General features: G+C 37.1%; 3 protein-coding genes across 5 annotated transcripts; 1 reads left to right on the plus strand and 2 right to left on the minus strand.

Moving 5' to 3' along the window:
• The first annotated feature begins 2,036 nt into the window (after window positions 1–2,036).
• On the plus strand, window positions 2,037–5,764 carry si:ch211-284e13.5 (uncharacterized protein LOC793850 homolog). The gene is made up of 3 exons (XM_048188094.1): window positions 2,037–2,723; window positions 4,710–4,985; window positions 5,121–5,764. The coding sequence occupies exons 1-3, from the start codon at window positions 2,162–2,164 to the stop codon at window positions 5,468–5,470; spliced, it is 1,188 nt and encodes a 395-aa protein (XP_048044051.1). The 5' UTR covers window positions 2,037–2,161; the 3' UTR covers window positions 5,471–5,764.
• A 3,502-nt stretch (window positions 5,765–9,266) lies between these two features.
• On the minus strand, window positions 9,267–10,869 carry LOC125266949. The gene is made up of 4 exons (XM_048188095.1): window positions 10,589–10,869; window positions 10,351–10,409; window positions 10,029–10,127; window positions 9,267–9,914 (listed from the first exon to the last, which is right to left on the minus strand). The coding sequence occupies exons 1-4, from the start codon at window positions 10,716–10,718 to the stop codon at window positions 9,501–9,503; spliced, it is 702 nt and encodes a 233-aa protein (XP_048044052.1). The 5' UTR covers window positions 10,719–10,869; the 3' UTR covers window positions 9,267–9,500.
• Window positions 10,870–19,883: 9,014 nt separating this feature from the next.
• On the minus strand, window positions 19,884–24,803 carry si:ch211-284e13.6. 3 transcript variants are annotated; one of them, XM_048188098.1, is made up of 5 exons: window positions 24,479–24,803; window positions 22,920–23,074; window positions 22,486–22,557; window positions 20,941–21,901; window positions 19,884–20,686 (listed from the first exon to the last, which is right to left on the minus strand). In XM_048188098.1, the coding sequence occupies exons 4-5, from the start codon at window positions 21,868–21,870 to the stop codon at window positions 20,675–20,677; spliced, it is 942 nt and encodes a 313-aa protein (XP_048044055.1). In that variant the 5' UTR covers window positions 21,871–21,901; window positions 22,486–22,557; window positions 22,920–23,074; window positions 24,479–24,803; the 3' UTR covers window positions 19,884–20,674. The 3 variants fall into 3 exon arrangements, with proteins under 3 accessions (XP_048044055.1, XP_048044054.1, XP_048044053.1); XM_048188097.1 differs by lacking the exon at window positions 22,920–23,074; XM_048188096.1 differs by lacking the exons at window positions 22,486–22,557; window positions 22,920–23,074 and having other exon boundaries at window positions 24,479–24,802.
• Between the last annotated feature and the right edge of the window lie 297 nt (window positions 24,804–25,100).

The following is a 25,100-nucleotide window of genomic DNA, read 5'->3' on the forward strand; positions in this document are numbered from 1 at the left end:
ATATATATATATATATATATATATATATATACACTGCCCTCCAAAAGTTTGGAAAAGCCCTAGAAAAGTGGGGTTTTGGACAATATTGGCATGAATCCTTTTTAATTTGTGATAATTTTGCACTGATAAGGGACAACACAAACTACGAAAACATATTTTATTATATAAACAGTTTATACATAGAAAAAAACTTAAATTTTTGATTCTTCAAAATATCCACCATTAGCAGCTATCTGACCTAAACTGGGTCCTAATTGGTTCATTGTATTCTAAACTTAATTGGCAATCAATTGCTTACCCAAAAATCTTTTACGAACCTGGGCCACGTTTAAACCAGTAACCAGGCATCACAGCTGGCAAAGGGGCATGTCTGACTTTGACATGTATATATTGCCATTATTATGTAATCAAAATGAAAATTATTATTGCTGGTCTTCAATGATAATGTCAAGTTAATGTAATGTATTATAAAAATGATAAAGGATTTATGCTGATACCACATTATCCAAAACCACAATTTGCCAGGGGTGTTTCCAAACTTTTGAAGGGCAGTGTGTGTGTGTGTGTGTGTATATATATATATATATATATATATATATATATATATATATAAAACATTACATATATGCCCATCTTCTGTGGAAGTCTCAGGACCAAAAAATATTTGTCATTGCATTCGGTCCTACCTGCCTGTCAACATAATATGTAGTATTTCCCCCCCCCCCCCCCCCCCAGTCATCGGGTTTCCTTTAGGACCCAGGCGGTAATGCCTGATCAAAAGTTGTTATCATGATGTCTTGACTAATTATAACCTATTTCACTATTGTGTGATGTTTATTACATTAAGTGCACAAACAACTCATTTTGGTCACTTAATTTTTTCTCTGTCCTCTATTACTTTTATTAGGCTCTGCTGTGTACACCCTGGCCTTGTTGACAGATATGATAAACCAAACCATAGCTCCAAACCCACGAAAAATGGTGCTCTCAGCTTCCGGCTTCACATATATGGGCTTTGTACACTGTGAACGTACAAAAGGCAGAACGCACCTAAAAAAGCCTTTTGAGTGACTAAACACAGAATCTGACCGCGGTCATTTTTTATTTTTTAAAGTATTCAGAGACTATCACAAAGATCGGGTTGACATCTCAGTTATTTTCCTGATATCTTTCATGGAATGGGATGATGTTTTTCTTTTTTCTCCATGCTTAGCCTACTACTTTTTCTGAGGACTCCGGTCCCTCTCAATGTTGATGATGATTATGATAATGTCCAAAAAATAATTTAGAAAAAAAAAAAAAATATATACAAATGACTTTATTTACAAATAGCTAATCAACTAAATCCATTTTTTTTTCGTGTGTTCTTTCCCCTATAACAATGTGGACAACTTAAATATCTTTCAGTAAAAATTAATAACATTCTTTTTAAAAATATATTGAATTCCTGGATTTCTGACCTTGTGAACATGATAATTTTGTCTGGTTAATATCAATTTCACACATGTAAATGAAAGAAATGTAAACCCTCCTTGACTTTGTGAAAATGTTTCAAATACATTCATAATTTTAAATAGTACTTTAAAAACAGTAGAAAGACGGAAAACTTACAAGTCAGAATATTTACTATTTTAGTATTATCCTGGTTTTCTTTTTTCACGTTGTTGCCTGTCTTAAAATGTAAATGTGCAATATATATATATATATATATATATATATATATATATATATATATATATATATATAAATGTGCAATTATATATATATATATATATATATATATATATATATATATATATATATATATATATATATATATATATATATATATAAAAAAATAAACAACGCGGACAACTGTGTGTTTTTCCGGAGTTTTGTTCTATTTATTTATTTATTTATTGGACATTTTACCACTGTCAACGACAGTAAATTATATGTTTTTTAATGTATTTTGTTATTTTGTTTTTCGAAGGGTTGAAATGGGCTTGACTAAAAATAAGTACAAGTGTTCAGTTGTTTTAAATGCAAGCAACGAAGGGAATGATTTGGTTGGCCAGCTACTAAACGTTCGCCACTTCAGGGTTATCCGGTGAGCGATGCGCTTCGTCTCATCTTAGGATATTAGAATATTGTCGAAAAGTTATTTTAAACGAGAAACGAAATGGAGGTAAACGGTGGTCCTGCAAGCCCCGCAGTGATTGCTGAGGTGTCGTTCTCGTTTCAAGATGAACTGACTGCGACCCTTCGAAACGCGCTCGGTGTTGCAGTAGAGATCGCCGTTGCGGAGATCACCAGACTGCTTGACAGAGCGCTCAGAGATGTGCAGGGCAAGATTCAAGAGGCTTTGCGGGACAATAGTGCGCTCAAGTTTAGGCTGCAAACAGCTGAAACGCAACTTTCTACTGTGTGCGGTCGCCTGGATCAACAGCCACGGAGACTCGAAGACTTTCCCATCAGTAGTAGCAATCAGTTGGTGACAAACTCTCCCATCAGCTGCAGCAGGGTTCAGCGTGGGGGTCGGCAGTTAAATACCCTTAACGTCGGACAACAAACCGAGCCCAATGTGGACTCGGAACATGATTATGAGGTATGTGGATCCAAGGAAACTAATATATTCCAGCAAGGATCAGTCTGTGGGAACCCAAACGGAGGCGCGTGCGCTCAGACTTTAAACTCGGATTCACTTGAGGAATCAACCTACTGTAGATTAGATGAGACAAATGGTAAGCTATTTGATGATTAAAGACGAATGCATAAATTAAAGTTTTAAATTACTTAAAATGCCCGACTGCGCAATAACAAAATGCCTTTGTATCTATTGGCCCATTTTGACTTCATGTTTACTCCATCCTTGTTCATTTAACCCCATGTGGGTTGTTATTAGCCATAACTGTGTAGTCGTACCCGTATACCCCTTTATGACAGTGCTCAAGTTACACTTGCTTACACACTGTAAAAATTGTAATTTTTACAGAAAAGACTGTAAAAATGACATAGTTAAACCTGTTATTTGGTTAACTACGTTACCTTACCATATATACGTACCATAACTTTAAATGGTTTAAATAACATTATATGTAATTTTACTGTGTGACATCACCTATAATTATATTTGAATTAGTTTTGTTTCTTATTTTTGTTATTAGTAATGTACAGTAGGGTTTTTTTAGAGGTATTTTCTGTTACTTAGTTAATGTTTATTGCATTATTTTAGTTTACCTTGAACAAATATTGGCCATGTTTTATGGATAGGTCACTTGCGATGAACTCTGATCTGATCCATTTTGTGGCTTTCTATTGTACCACATGTATTATCATGGTTGTTAGCAGTACATTTTAAAGGGTTAGTTAAGTTCACCCAAAAATTTAATTGCTGGCATTAATTACTCACCCTCATGTCGTTCCAAACCCGTAAGACCTTCGTTCGTGCACACAAAAAGTATTCTCTTCGCTTCATAACGTCAAGGTTGAACCACTGTAGTCACATGGACTATTTTAATGATGTTTTTACTACCTTTCTGGGCCTTGAAAGTTGCAATGACGTTGCTGCCTATGAGTGGTTCAGAAAGCTCATCAAAAATATATTATATATAATATTTAATGAAAATAACTTTATCAAAAATATCTTAATTTGTGTTCTGGTTATGAATCAAGATCTTGTTGGTTTGGAACGACATGAGGGTGAGTACTTAAAGGATTAGTCAACTTTTAAATGAAATGTTCCTGATAATTTACTCACCCCCATGTCATCCAAGATGTTCATGTCTTTCTTTCTTCAGTCGAAAAGAAATTAAGGTGTAATTTTGACCTTCAACCATCTGGAGGCCATTGAAGTCTACTATATGGAGAAAAATCCTGGAATGTTTTCATCAGAAACCTTAATTTCTTTTCGACTGAAGAAAGAAAGACATGAACATCTTGGATGACATGGGGGTGAGTAAATTATCAGGAACATTTCATTTAAAAGTTGACTAATCCTTTAATAACAGAAATTTCATTTTTGGTTGAACCAACCCTATAAGGTAAAAAGCAAATTTTGATAGTTAATTGATTTATTAACATTATATTGCTTAATGAAATATATGGTTATACAGGAACCAATATGTCGTCCCATAATACCGTAATCACAGTATTTCTTTACGGCGACCACTGCTGCCAGTTTTTTACTGTAAATTTACTAGGATATTTTTTACAATTATATTTACTTCTATAGAGTGGCACAGGTATAACGTCAGAACCCGAAAGTCTAATTCGCCACTAGTTCCTTCGAGATCTTCCTATGGGATTCTATAATGGGGTTTTTCAATTTATGATTAAAATAAAGCCTGTGGTAAAATAACTTGATGATACTGTGAAGCTTTGTTCTACAGCATACACTGCACACACTCACACCTTCAGCTGTCTTATCTAGTTGAATGAACATAAAAATGAACATAATTGCTTCAAAATTTGCTATTTCACTATGGGTGTGTGTAATTAACGGTGTAGAACAAAACGTCAAAGTATAGTCTAGTTATGTTATGTTATATTACAGGCTTTATTTTACACATAAACCAAAAAAACCCATTATAAAACCCCATAGGAAAATCTTGAAGGAACCAGTGGCAAATTACTCTTCCGGGTTATGATGTCATACCTGCACCACTTTGTTATTGCCACTGTGCATGGTTTGGACAGGATTGATAAAACTTGAGTCACTCTCTTCTCAGACATCAAGAATGATCAACACAATATGACAAAAACTGACCAGACATGTGCTGGGACAGTTACAATTGAGGGGTCATCCCTTGAAGTGGCTGTAAAGGTGGAGAAAGAAGAGAGTTATGATGACGCAATCCCAGTGTCCCTCTCTGTAGTGGAGGAGCCCAACTCAGACAGCCTTTCTCTGGCTCAGTCTCGACTATTGGAAGACTGGAGACCTGAGCCTTTGCACTCAGAGAGCTGCCATTCAAACCTGCACTGCCAGTCCACCAACCAATCCCTAGGTTAGTACTACTGTAACATGCCATGCTAGTAGGGTTATATTAATTTTCACTGAGTACAATTATAAACTTAAGCACAGGTATACGCCATAATACAAGATTTTTTTACATGTAGTTTTCACTTTTCTCTGCTTCTAGGCCTAGATTTCCTGTCATCCTCAAGCTCAGGCCAACAAACCCACTTCCCAAAGCTCCACAACAACCATTATAAGAGTCCCGGGCACCATGCGTTTCCCCCCGACCGGAGCCCTTATCATTGTAGCCTATGCGGACGAGACTTCAACCGTAAGCACCATCTCAAGATCCATCAGAGGATCCATACAGGAGAGAGGCCATACACATGCTCTATCTGTAGCGCACGCTTTCGTCACGCATTGACACTCAAGCGACACTTCCGCCTTCATACAGGAGAGAAACCATATGTTTGCGGTCAATGTGGAAAAAAGTTTCGAAATGATGGTGGACTGAAGGTTCATCAGTGTTCATGACAACAGTTGTATAAATGCACTATTTATGGTAGTCTTGTGTCGGAGGACAAATCCAATATAGGGTCACTCCAGAAGCCAAAATGTTATTAAAGGGATAATTCTCCTAAAAATGAAAATTCTGTCAAGATTTGGTCAACCATGTTCAGGTGACTTTGGTTAATTTTCAAAACTAGAGATGCACTGATTTGTCGGGCTGTTTTTGATCAAATACTTGCTAAAACAAAATAAAATACATACAAAATACAGCAGGGCTTGACAATAAGGACTGCCCGGGGCCAGCGTGAACAACGCTTGGGACAATTGACGAAACTGTCACTGTCCCGATCAGGCCAGTGCTGCATCTTCACAAAAGTTTATCCTTTGCACGTGTTTTTAAACCTTGCGAATTTAAACATTCAAGCGCAAGGAGATGCGATAGAGAACTCAGTTCTACTCACCTTGTGAAAAGTTTTGTATGCGCACACATCCAAAGCACACGCCTGGAAACTGTTTTAGGCAACGCAAACTGTTTTGAGTTCTCTTTAACTTCTTCTAATTCACACAAAATTATATCAGAATGCCCATCTCAGTGAGTATCCTTGTAAACATATTCAGTTATGTCTTATATAAACGTAAACAGAAATAAAAATTGTGTACCAGTATATTGGATCCGTGCAGCTCTTAAAGGGATAGTTTACCCAAAAATGAAATTTTGATATTTATCTGCTTACACCCAGCACATTCAAGATGTAGGTGACTTTGTTTCTTCAGTAGAACACAAATGATGATTTTTAACTGCAACTGTTGCTGTCTGTCAGTCAAATAATGCGAGTGAATGGGAACTCTATCAATAAGAGTTGAAAAAACTTGCATAGACAAATCCAAATTAAACCCTGCGGCTCGTGACGACACAATGATGTCCTAAGACACGAAACGATCGGTTTGTGCGAGAACGCGCTCTGACAACGGTGCGGCTTTGTGCCTTAGGACATCAATGTGTCGTCACGAGCCGTCACAAAAATCATCATTTGTGTTCTACTGAAGAAACAAGTCACCTACATCTTGGATGTCCTGGGGGTAAGCAGATAAACATCAAATTTTCATTTTTGGGTGAACTATCCCTTTAAAATCTGTATCGGCCAAAAAAAAACATCCCTATTTGAAACACAAATTAAGATATTATTAATAAAACCTGTTTCTGTTCCCTCCATTGAACTTCCAGGTAACCAAAACTTAGAAGATCCAAAAAGGTCATAAAGGTGTCAAATCAAATCAATATGAATCAAGCAGTTTCATTCAAGTCTTGTGAAGAGATATGATCACTTTATATGATGAAAAGATTTAATTTGGTGGAATGACATGATTGAGTAAATGACAGAATTTTTATTTTTAGGTGAATTGTCCCTAAGATAATATTCCTGCATTCATCCCTGAATGGAATGTCCCTACTTTGAATGAAAAGCATCTGTCAAATGAATATTCACTATACCTTAAAGGTGCCCTAGATTATGTTTTTAAAAGATGTAATATAAGTCTAAGGTGTCCCCTGAATGTGTCTGTGAAGTTCCAGCTCAAAATACCCCATAGATTTTTTGTTTTGTTTTTTTTAACTGCCTATTTTGGGGCATCATTATAAACGCACCGATTTATGCTGTGGCCCCTTTAAATCCCGTGCTCTCCGCCCACAGAGCTCGTGCTTGCCTTAAACAGTGCCTTAACAAAGTTTACACAGCTAATATAACCCTCAAAATGGATCTTTACAAAGTGTTCGTCATGCATGCGGCGTGCATGCGTTGGATTATGTGAGTATTGTATACTGTTATATTGTTTACATTGATTCTGAATGAGTTTGAGGCTATGCTGCGTGGCTAAAGCTAACATTACACACTGTTGGAGAGATTTATAAAGAATGAAGTTTTGTTTATGCATTATACAGACTGCAAGTGTTTAAAAATGAAAATAGCGACGGCTCTTGTCTCCGTGAATACAGTAAGAAACGATGGTAACTTTAACCACATTTAACAGTACATTAGCAACATGCTAACAAAACATTTAGAAAGAACATTTCAAATATCACTAAAAATATCTTGATATCATGGATCATGTCAGTTATTATTGCTCCATCTGCCATTTTTCGCTGTTGTTCTTGCTTGCTTACCTAGTTTGTTGATTCAGCTGTGCACATTCAGACGTTCTGCCCTCGTCTAATGCCTTTCATAATGATAATGTTGGGAACGTGGGCTGGCATATGCAAATATTGGGGGCGTACACCCCGACTGTTACGTAACAGTCGGTGTTATGTTGAGATTCGCCTGTTTTCCGGAGGTCTTTTAAACAAATGAGATTTATATAAGAAGGAGGAAACAATGGAGTTTGAGACTCACTGTATGTCATTTCCATGTACTGAACTCTTGTTATTTAACTATGCCAAGATAAATTCAATTTTTCATTCGAAGGCACCTTTAATACCTTTCAAAATTGTCTTTCTTTCCCTAAGATTTAAAGTGCCTGACAATAGGACCCAGAATCAGTACTCTGTTGTGCATGTCTTTAATATGACCAGTAGATCGAATCGCCACTCCAGAAATATTGGCTCCAGTCTTTCTACCAGATTGCGTCAGAAGACATCCATTTTGTCTGGTAGCCAAAACGACCAGCAGTCTGATACCTCAAACCAGTTAAAATCTGATGCATAAAATCAGTTAACAAAACTGTATTTTGTCTGGTGCACAAAACTGTAAGTCTTGTCTGAGAGGTTGACAGAGGCATGAAATAGCAGAAAGAAGGAGACGAAATGATGATAAAAAAATGAACAAGGTTTATTGAATAATCCAACTTCCGTAAGCTTCAATGCTCAGACTTCCTCTGAACTTCAGTCTTTGTCTGGACTTTCTTCCTGTACTTTGTCTGACCACCACAAATTATAACAAACCAAATGCAATGGAAAATTACTGCTTCACAACATTGTTCTGTGATGTTAAAAACCTCTTTGAGACAATCTTTCATCTCTAACTTGTGCAAATATCCCTTGAAACACCACAATCATAAGATTAAATAAAAAAGCAGAAAAATAAGAAGTAATATAAAAATGAACAAATAGTTAAAGGATTAGTTCACTTTTAGATTAAAATTACCCATGATTTACTCATCCTCAATCCATCCTAGGTGAATATGACTTTCATTTTTCATACGTATACAATTGGCATTATATTAATAAACGCTTGCACTACATCCTACACCAACTTATGAAACTTTCTTCTTAAGTTGAATACGAAAGGATGTCTGGTGGAAATGAGATATTTTCCTTTTTTTACTTGTTAAATATGGATTTTTTTTTTTTTTACACTAACGCATCGCTTCGCTTCAGAAGGCCTTTATTAACCCTCTGGAGCTTTGTGGAATATGTTTATGATGGATGGATGTGGATGGAGGCACTTTCTTTAGCTCATACTCGTTTGGTAATGCATACTGCCATTATAAAGCTTGGATGTATCAGGATATTTATTAATTTCTCAGATTGTCTTCGTCAGAAAGAAGAAAGTCACACACACCTAGGATGGCTTGAGGGTGAGTAAAGCTTGGAGTAATTTTCATTTGAAAGTGAACTACTTTAAATGAAATCATGTATGGATCTTTCTATATTGTACCATGAGCTGTCATTTTAAATGACAATATATACCAATTAATTAGGTATAAAAGAAGTAGAGTGGCACAATGTCCTAGCAAGAGATATTGTACAGTCAGTTTTACTAATAACAATATTTTACACAGATGCAAGTATTCTAGTGTTAACAAGTGCTACTTAATTGACATAGTGTTGTATAGGATGTGCCGTTTAATAATCATTTCCATACTTGAGTTGTTATGTCTGCTAACCGAAGTCCAGGTCAGATGTAAGGCAAAGCATAGGTTCAAAGTACAGGGGTATGGGGTCAATGCTATATTATACTTTTGTAGCCTGAATCAGTTTGTGAATGTAATTCAGTTATTGTCCACTTCTGTATACTGACAAATCTTGGATTTGCATTTTCGAAAATAGTTGAATCTCTGTTCAGGATTGTGGTAAAAAAAATCTCTGCCTTTCTGCTCTCTGCTTTGTGCAAGTTAGTGACCAGTAGTTAGCTGCGTCCTTGCTACACTCATCTTGTAAGCAGATGAAACAGAATCTATAACAGCATCTTACAAACTTGCATCCTTCTTCATGCATAATCAGATTGTGACACTTGGGACAGGCTCTGAACATTGGACAACCGTACACTTTACTCTTTGGATCTGATACCACTTCACAGGTTAGCAGTGTGGAGACGAGGGGGCACAGCTTGTTAGTGCAGCCAGCAGAAGTGCAGGGGTAGAGGCAGGAGCCACACAGGAGCTGAGTGGTCAGGCATTGAGTACAGTGAAGCAGTCCACTAGTAGTAGACCCTTTTATACATGCAGGTTTCAGTGCAGAGGAACAAACCGGGCACTTTGGAAAAGACAAGGGTGCTAATTAATAAACATTTGCAACATCTTGACTCTTATGGTTTTGGTTCAGACTATAGTTGATGACAATTAAATGAAGTTAATATGCAGTGCTCACTGTGTTTGTGGGATCTGAGTTTTTTCCATCTTTTTGAGATGCAGAAGTGTTGACGGTTTTATCCACTAGTGATAGTGTTTGTGAGGGAGGAGAACATGCCTTTACAGACCAGACAGAAGATACAATGAATAATTTGATCATTTTAATCCATTGACTTAACCAATAGCACTGCCAGCACTAGTGTTGCATGAGGCTTTACTGTCTTTATGCTCAGCTGCAATTTTTAAACTGCTTTTAGGGATATTTATATTAGATTGGTATGATGCAACATTATAGTTATAAGCTCACAACAGAATGTGTTTAACATAAAAGATGTTCTCACCTTTAAAATATTTCCCTCCTGGCCAAGATCATCAGTCAGATTGTACTCCTGTGAATTACCTACAGAACAATTATTGGCAAATTGGTTAAAGCATTGGTTAGGCATGTTGCGTCGTACTTTAATCAGGACAAAGTGAAAGTGAAAGTCATTTTTTGATGATCGTGGATATATTTTTAAACAAACTTGTTCATAATCAGTTGTACATTTTGAATGGTAAATTAATAAACAAAACAATTACCAGCTCCCATTGTTGTCTTTCTTCTTGCACCCCACCGTATAACTGTTTGTCTCACACTTCTCGGCTCTTCCTTATTTGTGTTCATACCAGCCTTTTTCAAAGTTTTCCTGGTTCTTCTAGTACGTTTCATCTGATCTGTTTGAGTGAGAAAAAATTCTCACTGTAAATATCTGTGCTGTGTTGTCGATGTGTTGTTCTGTGTAGAAATGAAAGTGTTTTGTTTACAGCATTTGTTTTCAGGAACAACCCACAGCTGAGTTCTGGAAAGTCCTGGGGAATTCCAGAAAGAAGGTTAAACATTTCCTTTTTATGACAGGACGTTTTCTATGCTATAATTTCTGTAATAAAATACATATGTGAACTTATGAAATAATTAGCATCAGTGAATAAACGATACTTATTAAAGGTGCCCTGGAACCCTTTTTCACAAGATGTATAAGTCTAAGGTGTCCCCTGAATGTGTCTGAAGTTTCAGCTCAAAATACCCCATAGATTTTTTTATTATTAATTTTTTTAACTGCCTATTTTGGGGCATAATTAAATATGATTAAATATAATTAAATGCTTAATTATATATAATTAAATGCTCGTGCTCCCCGCCCCCAAGCTCACGACTCTATATTACAGGCTGGCCATTTCAGTACCCGGATCCTTCTTCTACGCAGCCATGATGTTGTAATTGATGCAGTATGTGGTCTAGCATTGTCATGTTAGAAAATGCAAGGTCTTCCCTGAAGGAGACGACGTCTGGATGGGAGCATATGTTGTTCTAGAACTTGGATATACCTTTCAGCATTGATGGTGCCTTTCCAGATGTGTAAGCTGCCCATGCCACACGCACTCATGCAACCCCATACCATCAGAGATGCAGGCTTCTGAAATGAGCACTGATAACAACTTGGGTTGTCCTTGTCCTCTTTAGTCCGGATGACATGGCGTCCCAGATTTCCAAAAAGAACTTCAAATTTTGATTTGTCTGACCACAGAACAGTTTTCCACTTTGCCACAGTCCATTTTAAATGAGCCTTGGCCCAGAGAAAACATTATATTTGGCATTACATTTCAAAATGTCTCACTTTCAACATTTGATATATTATCTATATTCTATTGTGAATAAAATATAAGTTTATGAGTTTTGTAAATTATTGCATTCCTTTTTTATTCACAATTTGTACAGTGTCCCAACTTTTTTGGTATCAGGTTTGTATTTATTTGGATGTTTACATTTGATTCTGAATGAGTTTTATAGTGCTCCATGGCTAATGGGGCTAATGCTACACTGTTGGAGAGATTTATAAAGAATTAAGTTGTTTATGAATTAAACAGACTGCAAGTGTTTAATAATGAAAATAACGACGGCTCTTGTCTCTGTGAATACAGTAAGAAACAATGGTAAATTTAACCACATTTAATAGTACATTAGCAATATGCTAACGAAACATTTAGAAAGACAATTTACAAATATCACTAAAAATATTATGGATCATGTCAGTTATTATTGCTCCATCTGCCATTTTTCGCTATTGTTCTTGCTTGCTTACCTGTATAAAGTCTGTTGATCCAGCTGTGCACGCTCCAGACATTAAAATCCCCTTGTAGTCAATTATTTTATCCCTTAAAACTCTTCTTTGATGACCAAAATGACATTTAAAAATAATTAAAGTGAAAAACAATTCTTCATGCCTTAAATTAGCTTGAATGTAACTCTACAACCTTGCCTCATTTAATATACACGGATCAATGAATATGCAAATTAGCCTCCACTCACTCACTCCAGCTCGGAGAGTCTACTGTTGCTGCAGTGACGACAAGGCAATTTGTTGTTTGTGTTGTGGCTACATGAAATAAATGCACATCCTTGAATAAGCACGGATTTCCAGCGTATTCCCATGTCTATGTTTTATAGTATTAAAGTATTTTGAAGGACAAAAACATGAACTTTATTGGCTTTAGCCTACTTCAAGTCAGCTGTCACTTAGCGCAAGCCCCTATGCGCTCGCACACTTGGCACAGCCCTTGCGACGGTTCTGTCATTAATTAATATGAATGAATATAATTAGCCTTTTGCTTGACTATCAAACAGCTAATAATGTGTTGCTAATGTTACAAACACCGTTCCCATTCTTCATCTCAGTCAGAGTCAGACAGCTGCTTTCTAACAATCGATATCCTTACAAAGGCTTTGAACAACTCGGAACGTCAGCGGAGAAAGGCATATAGTTCATCATAACATCGTAATAGACTCGCTATATTGATAAATCTACACAATTTTTCATATCAACAGAAAATTTACCCGGATAACCTGGCTTCTCTCGAGACTTTCCTGCTTCAGAGCAGTCATAGTTAATGATATGCTAAACCCTGCAGGCACGTTGTTGTGATTGGTTTCAAGGTAGTCTGTGACGTCACAAACACCACTGATTTCAAACCGCGGGTTTTTGGTTTACTGCAGTTTCAAACATAAAATACTCAGCAATGGTGCTGACTTATGAATTTGCACATGGTTTGTCTTAAAGCATATTAAAAACACCACATAGACATACAAACCACATTAAAAACTTGATTTTCACCACAGGGGGTCTTTAATACTGGCTTGTCTAATGCCTTGAACATGGGCTGGTATATGCTAAAGTTGGGGGCGTACATATTAATGATCCCGACTGTTGCGTCACAGTCAGTGTTATGTTGAGATTCGCCTGTTCTTCAGAGGTCTTTTGCACAAATCAAATTTACATAAGAAGGAGGAAACAATGGTGTTTGAGACTCACTGTATGTCATTTCCATGTACAGAACTCTAATTATTTAACTATGCCGAGGTAAATTCAATTTTCAATTCTAGGGCACCTTTGAATGAAAAGATAAAAAAAAAAAAAGATTGCACAACCACCAAATAGTTGGCGGTGTGCACTATGTAGGTTATGTAAATCACCATTAAACAAAAGAAGAAGAAGGAAGTAGAATCTAGCCACTGGAAAGCAAGCACTGATTGTATATTATCGCAAAGAATATACATTAACAAGAAGCGAAATTCCATTGCAACACCGGCGCCCAGCTGCAGCCCTGCGTTTCTGCCATTTTGGGGTGAAACCCAAAGTTTGGGTTAAAATTCTTTGAAGTTCAAGTATTAGCATTATAAACACTGAATTAATACCAACATATGAAATTAAGGACATGCATCAGAAAAATTGGGAATGTTGGACACAGCAATGCATAATGTATTATAAGATCGTTATGTTTATAGCATGATCCATTTAAACGTACTATGCCCGTAGGCAGGGGGGGGGTTCGGGTGGTTTGAACGAACCCCCCTCTCACTGCCAAAGGTCCAGATTTAAGTCGGTTTTTTTTTTTTTGTCATCATATTTTTTTAATCAATGCTTGTGACAAATATTCTGGGTTGCTGTTTCAAATTAATATGATAGCCTAGCCTACATTTGTAGCTGGACGTGTGTGTGCCGCGCGTGCAGTTCAGAGAGTTCTCGCAATACACTTTATTTTATTTATTTTTTTACATTTTTTTTTTTTTTTTACACATATATATATATACAGTGTTTCCCATACATTGACTATCATGTGGCCGCCCGCCACATTCTAATTTGTCCCGCCACAGTCTCAAAATGAAACGGAAATTAGGTCGCAATATTTAAATTACCGTCTGATTGCGCTCTTTTATATGGCAAAAGTGGGAATCATAGAGCAAAATAAGTAGACTAGAAGCAATTAAGTTTTCGTGCACTATATTCAAAGTCATCTGAAGCCATTCCATAGCTTCATGTGAGGGACAGAAGGATATCTAACTTACATCGTTAAGTTCACGGTCAGAAACTCGTCTCCCTCCGCTACAACTGTCAATCATTCAGCACTCAAACAGCGCGTCGCGTTCGGTAATGGCAGTCAGCACGGTAAAACTCTCCAATATGATATATTACCATTATAATACTTGATATGTAGATAAAGGGCTGTGGATTTGCATAAAATGACTTTATCTTGCTGGAGTTTATTGTTGTTTCTGAACAATGTGATCATATTGGCTACAGGATGTCTGTTAGATCGCACAACACAAGGACTATGAATTGGCGTCACATGCACAATAACTGGAATTTAAAAAAGTGAGAAGAAACATATGATTAATAAACTGTTAGATACAGTCAGATATACACAGGGATTCTCTTTGTGCCGTGAACTTTTCAATGCGCAGCGCAACTGCGCGCTCTGACTCGATACTGCTTCAAGCGCATCATTCTGCTCCCGGGATGCGCATTAGCGTTTTTTTTTTTTTTTTTTTTTTTTTTTTTTTTTTTGCTACTGTTTTGAAGCGTTTCATATTATCATTGTTTTGCACACTGAACGATTATTAATAGCCTATTTTGTTCTGTCGTATCTATCATATCTTGTTGCCCCATTAAAAAGCTGCACAATACATTTAAAATAAGCGTCTTTTAATCTTACAATAATATACATATAATTATTTACATATAAATCTAATATAAATCGTTTTTTTCCATTTCATAAGAATACAAATAGTAATTTTAAACTTTTTATTAACATTTAGATTTATAAAATTACTGTGCAAAGTTTTATTTTTTTTTTCTTCCAAGAATTAGGCTAGAATACTTTTTGCTGCTGAATTATATACTCACCTAGTTTACTTATTTATTTATTGGTCAGCTTATGATTATATATTTGTATTCATTTGTTATTTTTATCTATAATGAAGTGGTGTGTTTGCATTCTGGATTGGTTAACAAATCAAAGAGTGACCATTAGCTCCACAAATACAGATGCAGGCTTTAGATGTAGGGCTAAATTATTGCCCTACCATCACCAATAAATAACTTACTTTTATAGCACAAAATTGGTTACAAGAGAACAAATTTTTTCATTGATCTAGTCACTTAATTTTGCTCTCAGAATGCACCAGATTTATGCATGTAAATTTAAAATATAAAATTTTCCTCCGGGGGGACATGCCCCCGGACCCCCCTAGAGGAACCGATGTAGGCTACGCCCACCACAGTCTCACAAAATCCTGTGGGAAACACTGTATATATATATATATATATATATATATATATCTTTTTTTTTTAATTAAAAGGATTTCTATATTTTATCCACTCATTAGTCTACAATATAATAGCCATATAAACGTAGCGTAATTATAATAATAAAATATAGTGGGATATTCAGTGACATTGGCTGTGCAAGATCGACTTTTGTGATTGGCCAATACCGGCAGACTGGAGCCAATGGAAATGCAAAGAGGCATTGACAGATAGTCAAAAAATGATGATGAGAAGAATTATTATTAATATGTCAGTAAAGTTCATCAAATCTATTCTGTTGTTACTGTGGTCTTTTAACTTATGAACTGTGTATGGACTGACAAAGGTGGTACATGAGGAAGCAATTTGACAACAATGCAGTAAATATATTTTAGGTGCATCAAAAAGTGTGCTCTTTTAAATACCAGCAGACAAGCTAATCCAGCACAAATTAGTGCATAAAAGGTCACCAAAATGAAGTATTTGAACCTCGTAATTAAATACAAAAGGAGGAGAAAAACTGCAAAAAGGTCCACTTTTTAAAAAAAGGACCCCCCCCCCCCTTCAATAGGCTGGCTACGGATATATATATATATATATATATATATATATATATATATATATACACACACACACACTATACTGTTCAAAAGTTTGGGATCGGTAACATTTTTAATGTTTTATAAAGAAGTTTTGTCTGCTCACCAAGGCTGCATTTATTTAATTAAAATACAGAAAAATCAGTAATATTGTGAAATATTATTACAATTTAAAATAACTCTTTTCTATTTGAACGTGTAACTTATTCTTGTGTTGGCAAAGCTGAATTTTCAGCATCATTACTCCAGTCTTCAGTGTCACATGATCCTTAAGAAATCATTTTAATATGCTGATTTGGTGCTCAAGAAACATTTATTGTGCACAGATGTACAAAATATTTGTGTACAATATTTTTTTTTCAGGATTCTTTGATGAATAGAAAGTTCAAACGAACAGCGTTTATTTGAAATATAATCTTTTGTTACATTTTAAATGTCTTTACTGTCACTTTTGATTGATTTAATGCATCCTTGCTGAAAAAAAAAATAATTTCTTTAAATTCTTCTCAAAAAAATAAAAATAAAAATTCTTACCGACCCCAAACTTTTGAACGGTAGTGTATAATATTACAAAAGCTTTGTATTTCAGATAAATGCTGTTCTTTTGAGCTTTCTATTCATCAAGGAATCCTGAAAAAAGTATACAACTGTTTTTAACACTGATAATAATAATAAATGTTTCTTCTTCAAATCATCATATTAAAATGATTTCTGAAGGATCATGTGACACTGAAGACTGGAGTAATGATGCTGAAAATTCAGCTTTTCCAACACAGAAATAAATTACATTTTATATTATATCCCAATAGAAAACAGTTATTTAAAATTGTAATAGCCTAATATTTCACAATATTACTGTTTTTACTGTATTTTAATTAAATAAATGCAATCTTGGTGAGCAGACAAAACTTCTTCTAAAAATATTAAAAATCTTACCGATCCCAAACGTGTAGGCTATATATATATATTCAGATAGTTGAGTAATACTATTATTACTCCACTAGGTCTGAAATATATTGTTCGCTGCAAACATGATGATCTTAAATGTATTAATTATTTATTTACTATTAATAAATTTGTAAAGTTGCATAAAACGGAAATATTCAATAAAGTAGCCTAGGCTAACTACGTTACCTCAGATGGATGAATGGTTGGATTCCACAACTGAAATACAAATAAAACATAAGACAATACAACATTTACTGTGGGAGCCATACAATTTACTGGTGACTTAATTTGAAAAATGTTCTATTGCGCTTCTGATTTGGCAGTGAAAGTCCGATTTTGGGTGTGTAAGATGTGAAGGATTCCATGGTCCAGTTGGCATTTTCACCCCATAATGGCGGCCGCGCTACCGGAGCGCCATCTAGTGGCTGTTAGCAAAAAAGTATCAGAGTGTCGCCTCTTGGGTTATATACTCTTTGCTCTGGGTTACCTCGAGTAAGCAAGTTTTGGGTTAATTAACCGAGAGTTCAGGGTAGCCTATATGTGACGGTAAATTAACCTTGCTTCTGGAATAACCCCCTGACGTTACTATGAAGGTTTATGGCATGATAACCATATCTGAAATCTTTTGTCTATTTGTAATTTAAAAGAGGGATTCCTTTATGTAAATCTGTATTTAGTTTGTGACCTGTTTGTGAGATTCATAAAAAGACAGTTATCGTTACTGTTTCTTTTTACATGCTGACCAGACTTAAATCTGATAAAATGTAAATTACTTGTCTTAAACTACGAGTTATGAATGTATAGTCTGTATAGACAGATTAAATGTATAGACAGAACATCACTATAATTTAAATACTTTATGTACCTTAAAAGTTTAAGTAAACAAAAAATAAAACACTTTTATTATTTTATTATTATATATACAGTGGGTACGGAAAGTATTCAGACCCCCTTCAATTTTTCACTCTTTGTTAATTTGCAGCCATTTTCTAAAATCATTTAAGTTCATTTTTTTCCTCATTAATGTACACACAGCTCCCCATAATGACAGAAAAACACAGAATTGTTGACATTTTTGCATTTATTAAATTTAGATTTATTAAAAAAGATAAATTTATTAAAAAAGAAAAACTGAAATATCACATGGTCCTAAGTATTCAGACCCTTTGCTCAGTATTTAGTAGAAGCACCCTTTTGATCTAATACAGCCATGAGTCTTTTTGGGAAAGATGCAACAAGTTTTTCACATCTGGATTTGGGGATCCTCTGCCATTCCTCCTTGCAGATCCTCTCCAGTTCTGTCAGGTTGGATGGTAAACATTGGTGGACAGCCATTTTTAGGTCTCTCCAGAGATGCTCAATTGGGTTTAAGTCAGGGCTGTGGCTGGGCCATTCAAGAACAGTCACAGAGTTGTTGTGAAGCCACTCCTTCATTATTTTAGCTGTGTGCTTAGGGTCATTGTCTTGTTGGAAGGTAAACCTTCGGCCCAGTCTGAGGTTCTGAGCACTCTGGAGAAGGTTTTCGTCCAGGATATCCCTGTACTTGGCCGCATTCATCTTTCCCTTGATTGCAACCAGTCGTCCTGTCCCTGCGGCTGAAAAACACCCCCACAGCATGATGCTGCCACCACCATGCTTCACTGTTGGGACTGTATTGGACAGGTGATGAGCAGTGCCTGGTTTTCTCCACACATACCGCTTAGAATTAAGGCCAAAAAGTTCTATCTTGGTCTCATCAGACCAGAGAATCTTATTTCTCACCATCTTAGCAAACTCCATGCAGGCTTTCATGTGTCTTGCACTGAGGAGAGGCTTCCGTCGGGCCACTCTGCCATAAAGCCCCGACTGGTGGAGGGCTGCAGTGATGGTTGACTTTCTACAACTTTCTCCCATCTCCCTACTGCATCTCTGGAGCTCAGCCACAGTGATCTTTGGGTTCTTCTTTACCTCTCTCACTAAGGCTCTTCTCCCCCAATAGCTCAGTTTGGCCGGACGGACAGCTCTAGGAAGGGTTCTGGTCACCCCAAACGTCTTCCATTTAAGGATTATGGAGGCCACTGTGCTCTTAGGAACCTTAAGTGCAGCAGACATTTTTTTTGTAACCTTGGCCAGATCTGTGCCTTGCCACAATTCTGTCTCTGAGCTCTTCAGGCAGTTCCTTTGACCTCATGATTCTCATTTGCTCTGACATGCACTGTGAGCTGCAAGGTCTTATATAGACAGGTGTGTGGCTTTCCTAATCAAGTCCAATCAGTATAATCAAACACAGCTGGACTCAAATGAAGGTGTAGAACCATCTCAAGGATGATCAGAAGAAATGGACAGCACCTGAGTTATATATATGAGTGTCACAGCAAAGGGTCTGAATACTTAGGACCATGTGATATTTCAGTTTTTCTTTTTTAATAAATGTGCAAAAATGTCAACAATTCTGTGTTTTTCTGTCAATATGGGGTGCTGTGTGTACATTAATGAGGAAAAATATGAACTTAAATGATTTTAGCAAATGGCTGCAATATAACAAAGAGTGGAAGATTTAAGGGGGTCTGAATACTTTCCGTACCCACTGTATATATATATATATTGTTACTGTAGTTGTTTAGCTCTTTTGTTTACATAAAGCTTAAAACATTAAAACCGAGAGGTAACCTGCCAAACAGGTTTTCTTTGCACAGGGCATATCTGTACTGAAAAGTCAAACATTTGTTTCTGTATGAAATTTTTTTACTCACACAGCTAAACACTTGAAAACAAGCAGTACATTTTTTTTTTTATATATATTTAAAGCTACCAGCTCAAAGCCACTATAGACATTAATTTCCAAAAACATAAAAAAATACAAAACAATAAAAAGCTAATGTAACAAATCATTAACAAGCCTGTTTGTTTGTGCATTATTAACAATAGCCATTATTTTGTAGGCACCAAAAGCTAAATATTTAGCCTGCCACCATGCACACAGTGTGGGGAACACATATGTAATAAAATTCATCCTCTTATGTACCAGTTCATCGAGCTTCACCCACCCCTTTAAACACACTGATATATGTGTGGAAGAGACTACAAATCTGGTTCTAATCTCCTGTCTTGAGCTGAAACCCCATTATGTCTGATGGTCCTTGTGGGGAAGTAAATACTGACCTGTTCTAAATCATGAATAAGACTCTCTCTCTCTCTTTGTGTGTGTCTGTGTGTGTCAGCATCATTGCAAGTCGCCTAGGTGTGTGTGCAAACAAGCATGCATCTTGTATGCTTGTGCTTCTGTCTGTCAGTTTCTGCCTTTTTAGACTTCACACCATAAATCAAGACAAAGGCTTGCATTCTCCCTAAGGTCTGAACCCAAACTGTCTAATGTGTTTAGAGTGTCTTTGATCTCCCTATAGTCCTGCCAGCGAGCCCCACTAAAGGCAGTCACAAGAAGGCCTCTGATGATGAGATTCCATATGATGTGGCATTAACTGTTTGCAAAGGCAGCTGTCACTCAGTACTTCTGCACATCAATTTGGTCTCTGTGAAGATAAGAAGACACTGTGATTAATTTGAAATAATGGATGCTGAATGCAAGATGCAGTAACAAACTACTTAAAACTAAGGGAAAGTTTACCCTTAAATGAAAATTTTGTGTGGGTGAGTAAATTATATAATTTTCATTTTTGGGTGGTGCCATACAGAGAATAGAGTGTATGTCACAAAAGAAAGTGAGAAAGTGTGATGGATGTTATCACTGACTCATTTGATATATTTAACAGTAAGCATTAGTCACCTTATCTTTATGGCTCCTCTGGTGAGCCCTGAACTGCTCGGGGTTTGTGAACATCTGTTGGCAGAATGGGCAGACTGACTCTGGGAGGGTATTCCAAGGTACCCGTCCGACTGATTCTGGAGAGTTCAATTGTTCTTCCAGGTGATCTGCCTTTGTCCAGTGCTTCTGCCTATCCGTGTGCACCATGCTAATAACTGACGGCCTGTCATTTCTCACCACCGCTGTGTTGCTCTGAGATCCAGAGCCAGATTCTAACCTGGAGCCACAACCTGATCGCAAACCAGCTTCTGGTTTCATAGCACAGGACTTTTGTGGCACCTCTAAGGTGTAGTCGTGTTGAGGTCTCTCCTGCTTGCCTGAGACTGAGGTGTGTGTGTCTCTTGGGAAAGGAAGTGATGTAACTCTACTCCTGTCCTCGTTGTTTTTATCTCCTGCCTCATTCCTCTGGTTCTTCCTCACAGTCCCTGGTTGAGAGGGCCTCTTCTGCAATCCAGACCCCTCCTGTCTCTCCTCTGCATTAAAGCTGACCAGCCCTGCACTCCAGCTTTCTAACGGAGGCACGGACAGCTGCTGAATGCAGTGGTGGAGAGATGGGTAGTCCACATATTTAAACTTGGGCACCTTTTCTTTAGGACTGGCGGGCCTATAGTTTGCTGCCTTTGCCAACGAGCAAGATCCCAGCCAACCATTCAGCGGAGGCACAGAAAGCTGTTGGATGCACTGGTGCAGGGAAGGGAAATCCACATACTGGAAACGAGGCACCTTGCGAGGAACATCACAGAGATCGTCTTTCCTCACACGCATTTGTGTCGAGGTCTCTGGGTCACCCTGCTCCTTCCTGACCGCTTTATCCTCCATGTTGCACTCTGCCGAGGCGGAGCGCTTGAGATTGCCACCTCCATCTGGAGGCAGGTGCCTCCTGTCCTCCATCCCTCTAACTGCACAATGGTGTTTTTGTCTCCTGTGACAATAAAGAGATATAAAATGTTATAAATATCTTATGAAATATAAGTGTCCAAAGATTGTGAAAGATTGGACTATTCCTTGTTAAAGGAATACTCCGGGTTCAGTACAAGTTAAGCTGAGTCGACAGCATTAATGTGCTGTCACTAGCGAAATTTAAGCGTTAAGTTTAACAAAGTTTACTTTTTTTTTTTTTTTTTACTGACAGTATTGTAGTGATGCACATACACACAGAAGTTACTTTCATACCAACTAGATTTCTGTTTGTCAACTCTGCAAATTTGCACAAAGAACATTTTTGCACTTGGGTGAACTTGGAAATACTCTGTCGATGAATCTTTTGTTCACTGAGCAACTCAGCAAGAATCAACGTTTTTTTTTGTGATAAGTAACCCAGTTATGGATCAACAAAAGTAATTCAGTCTCCAAACATTCTGGGACAAACAAATAATTACAGATGTGGGTTGATCCTTATTACACAGATTAAACAGAAAAGCATTCATTAGGCATACATGCTTTGATATGTGAAACAGGCTTTCACATGCACACTGGGACCAGATCCTTTAAATGAATACAGCTCACCCTCACTGCACCCCTGAGGGGGTGTGGATTTCACGTTGTGTGGGTGGGTGGGATTGCTCTCCACAGGCCAGACTGGGAAAATTATAATAAAAAAAAAAAAAACATATAAAAACTGTAAGATGGCAGGAGATGTGTACATATATGTGTGTGAGCAGAAAGTGTCTATGTGTGAGTTTGTGAGGGGAGAGATGGTCTGAGTTGCTCCTGTAGCCCTGTGCCATGGGTATAAATAGCTCTGCAGGTATGGAGTAAAGGAGAAAAGTAGGTCAGCTTCAGACTGATCGCCTTCTCCAGGGGGCCCAAAACAAAATATCTGCCACACACGCACACACACAACACTACAATCTTCTCTTTCTGTATTCATTATGGTCAAAACCACACAAAAGCCTATAGGAGCAGCCCAGCCCACCCTGACTTCAGATCACAACACACACCTATTGAAACTGACACTGGCTCACTCCCCATGTGTAATCAACAGGTGAAGAGATGTAGTTTACCACCTGGTCATCCCACAGGCTATATGCATAAATGGAAAATTGTTTTTTTCTTTTTTCTTTCTGATCTCTCACAACCACACCCCAAGCGTTATCTATTGTATGAGAAAAAACACAAAACTGATTTAAGATTAGGGAAAAAGATTAACCTCCCAGGCAAGAAATTAGCCTGCCTAGTGAAACAACTCATGCTGTGTTCAGTTGTAAATATTTCCTGTATATTGACACCCAATCCTCCGTGTGTCTTATATATATATATATATATATATGAAGACTTCAGATGCAAAAGCCTCTAAGTGCCATCTGAAATTTTCTTCTAAAATGAGCATTTTTTATCAAGCTTGTATGTTTATGTTCAGTAATTTTACTTTAATGGCAATTAATAGGTAATTTTCATTGCTATTAAAGTGAAATAACTGAACGTAAACATATGAGCTTGATAAAAATGCTCATTTTAGAAGAAAATTCAGATGGCACTTAGAGGCTTTTGCATCTGAAGTCTTATATATATATATATATATATATATATATATATATATATATATATATATATATATATATATATATATATATCTGTTATATATGTATGTTTGGACAAATGAGGCAAAAAATAAGTAAAATAGGTAAGTTTAAAAAAACAACATTTTGTATACATATAAAATGTTAAAAACTTACCCCTTTTACTCATTTCTTTTACTTACTTCATTTGTCAATACAGAAATAAAACAGAGAAAATAAAAACATGAAGAGGCATGTAAAAATACTTAAAAACTTTCGATACAAGTTACCATTTTAAATAGCAATTGGATAAATGTAACACTTGTTTCTTCTCTTTCATATGTCTAAAGGCCCCCGAACATTGCTTGGCACAGAGAAAAACACACAGTAGAACCCGCCCTGGAACCGTGCCGGGCGTGGGGGATAATAACCGTGCTCCACATTCACACTCGCTGTGTTGTTCATGAGGAACTGGGTCACGCGCCGTGGCCTACATTTTTAAGGTTTGTTGTCTTCGTTTTTTTCCCCTCCCCACATTTATTTGGGCTGGCCCCGCCCTCGCTGCCTGAGCAGTGCAACGGGGGTTGGGGAAGAGCGACGGTTCGCACAGTTTGAAGCTGAGAGCCCGAGCGCTGCCAAGCAGTTAGATGCGCCCTCGCAACATGTAGACAAACAGAGCATTCACACGCGCGTGACACCAGAACAGAGCGCAAGCCAACGAAAAATATGCGCGTGCAGACACAACGAGCTAATACAGAAAGATGCGCCAGTCTGTCTATACACATAACTGTGACTTCTTATTAAGCAACGTATTCCCCTGTAAAATATTACACCTGTCATGGACAGCACAATAGAAAATATGCACATTCAGGCAGCTGTCGTTACAAACAGACATAAAGTAGCTAATACGAGGTGACGACAACAATTCAGACATGAAGAAATAGCAGGTTTGATCAAATATTTGAATATAACTGAAACATTTCATGTTTCCAGAGGTTTACCTTATGTTACTGTACTCCGTGGAAGTCCGTGAAGTGCATGTCAAGTGAGTTCTCCGTCGATTTAATCGGAATTGTGTTCGTCTTATTTCAAAGAAGAAAGACCCTTATCATTTTCACAATATTTAAAATAAAACATAAGGAAATTATTGCTCTAAGGTCAAATTAAGGCGTTTGGTTTCTTGACGGACCATTTAAACTTCTTCGATTTGAAAACAATGACCAAGACAGCACAATATTATTTATCCTGTGTTAGTATCAGCGACACTTTACCAGAGACAGTTCCTGAATGTGTAAAATGTGGTTTGGCTCTAGGAGCCGCTATTCGGATTCTGATAGAGGGAGACGAAAGCCAATCATAGTTTGGTCACGCTTCGTGACACACCCATGGACTCCGCCTCGTTTACGTTTCTGTGTCCAATCAGCGAGATGGTTTTTGATAAGTAGGCGGAGCCAACATGTCCTAGTTCTAGGCGAATTATAATTCAGCTCAGACTCCGTTTACTCGAGTCACCCGAGCGCGAGTTGACACCCAATCCTCCGTGCGTCTTTATCAATCAGTCATATTAGCCCTGACATATGCACGCAAAACAGAGCTGTCTTTCCTCCTTTTATCATAACACGG

The sequence above is a fragment of the Megalobrama amblycephala genome, linkage group LG4 (genome assembly GCF_018812025.1).
Source record: "Megalobrama amblycephala isolate DHTTF-2021 linkage group LG4, ASM1881202v1, whole genome shotgun sequence".
Classification (NCBI taxonomy): Eukaryota; Metazoa; Chordata; class Actinopteri; order Cypriniformes; family Xenocyprididae; genus Megalobrama; species Megalobrama amblycephala.

Bases quoted from the DNA above. Each gene is read 5' to 3' on its own strand.
- si:ch211-284e13.5 (XM_048188094.1), top strand. From the start codon at position 2,162: ATGGAGGTAAACGGTGGTCCTGCAAGCCCCGCAGTGATTGCTGAGGTG. The intron at 2,724-4,709 runs GTAAGCTATTTG...CTCTCTTCTCAG, and splicing joins TAGATTAGATGAGACAAATG to ACATCAAGAATGATCAACAC. The intron at 4,986-5,120 runs GTTAGTACTACT...CTCTGCTTCTAG, and splicing joins GTCCACCAACCAATCCCTAG to GCCTAGATTTCCTGTCATCC.
- LOC125266949 (XM_048188095.1), bottom strand. From the start codon at position 10,718: ATGAAACGTACTAGAAGAACCAGGAAAACTTTGAAAAAGGCTGGTATG. The intron at 10,128-10,350 runs GTGAGAACATCT...TGGTCTGTAAAG, and splicing joins AGGAGGGAAATATTTTAAAG to GCATGTTCTCCTCCCTCACA. The intron at 9,915-10,028 runs GTGAGCACTGCA...TCTTTTCCAAAG, and splicing joins ACTCAGATCCCACAAACACA to TGCCCGGTTTGTTCCTCTGC.
- si:ch211-284e13.6 (XM_048188097.1), bottom strand. From the start codon at position 21,870: ATGGAGGACAGGAGGCACCTGCCTCCAGATGGAGGTGGCAATCTCAAG.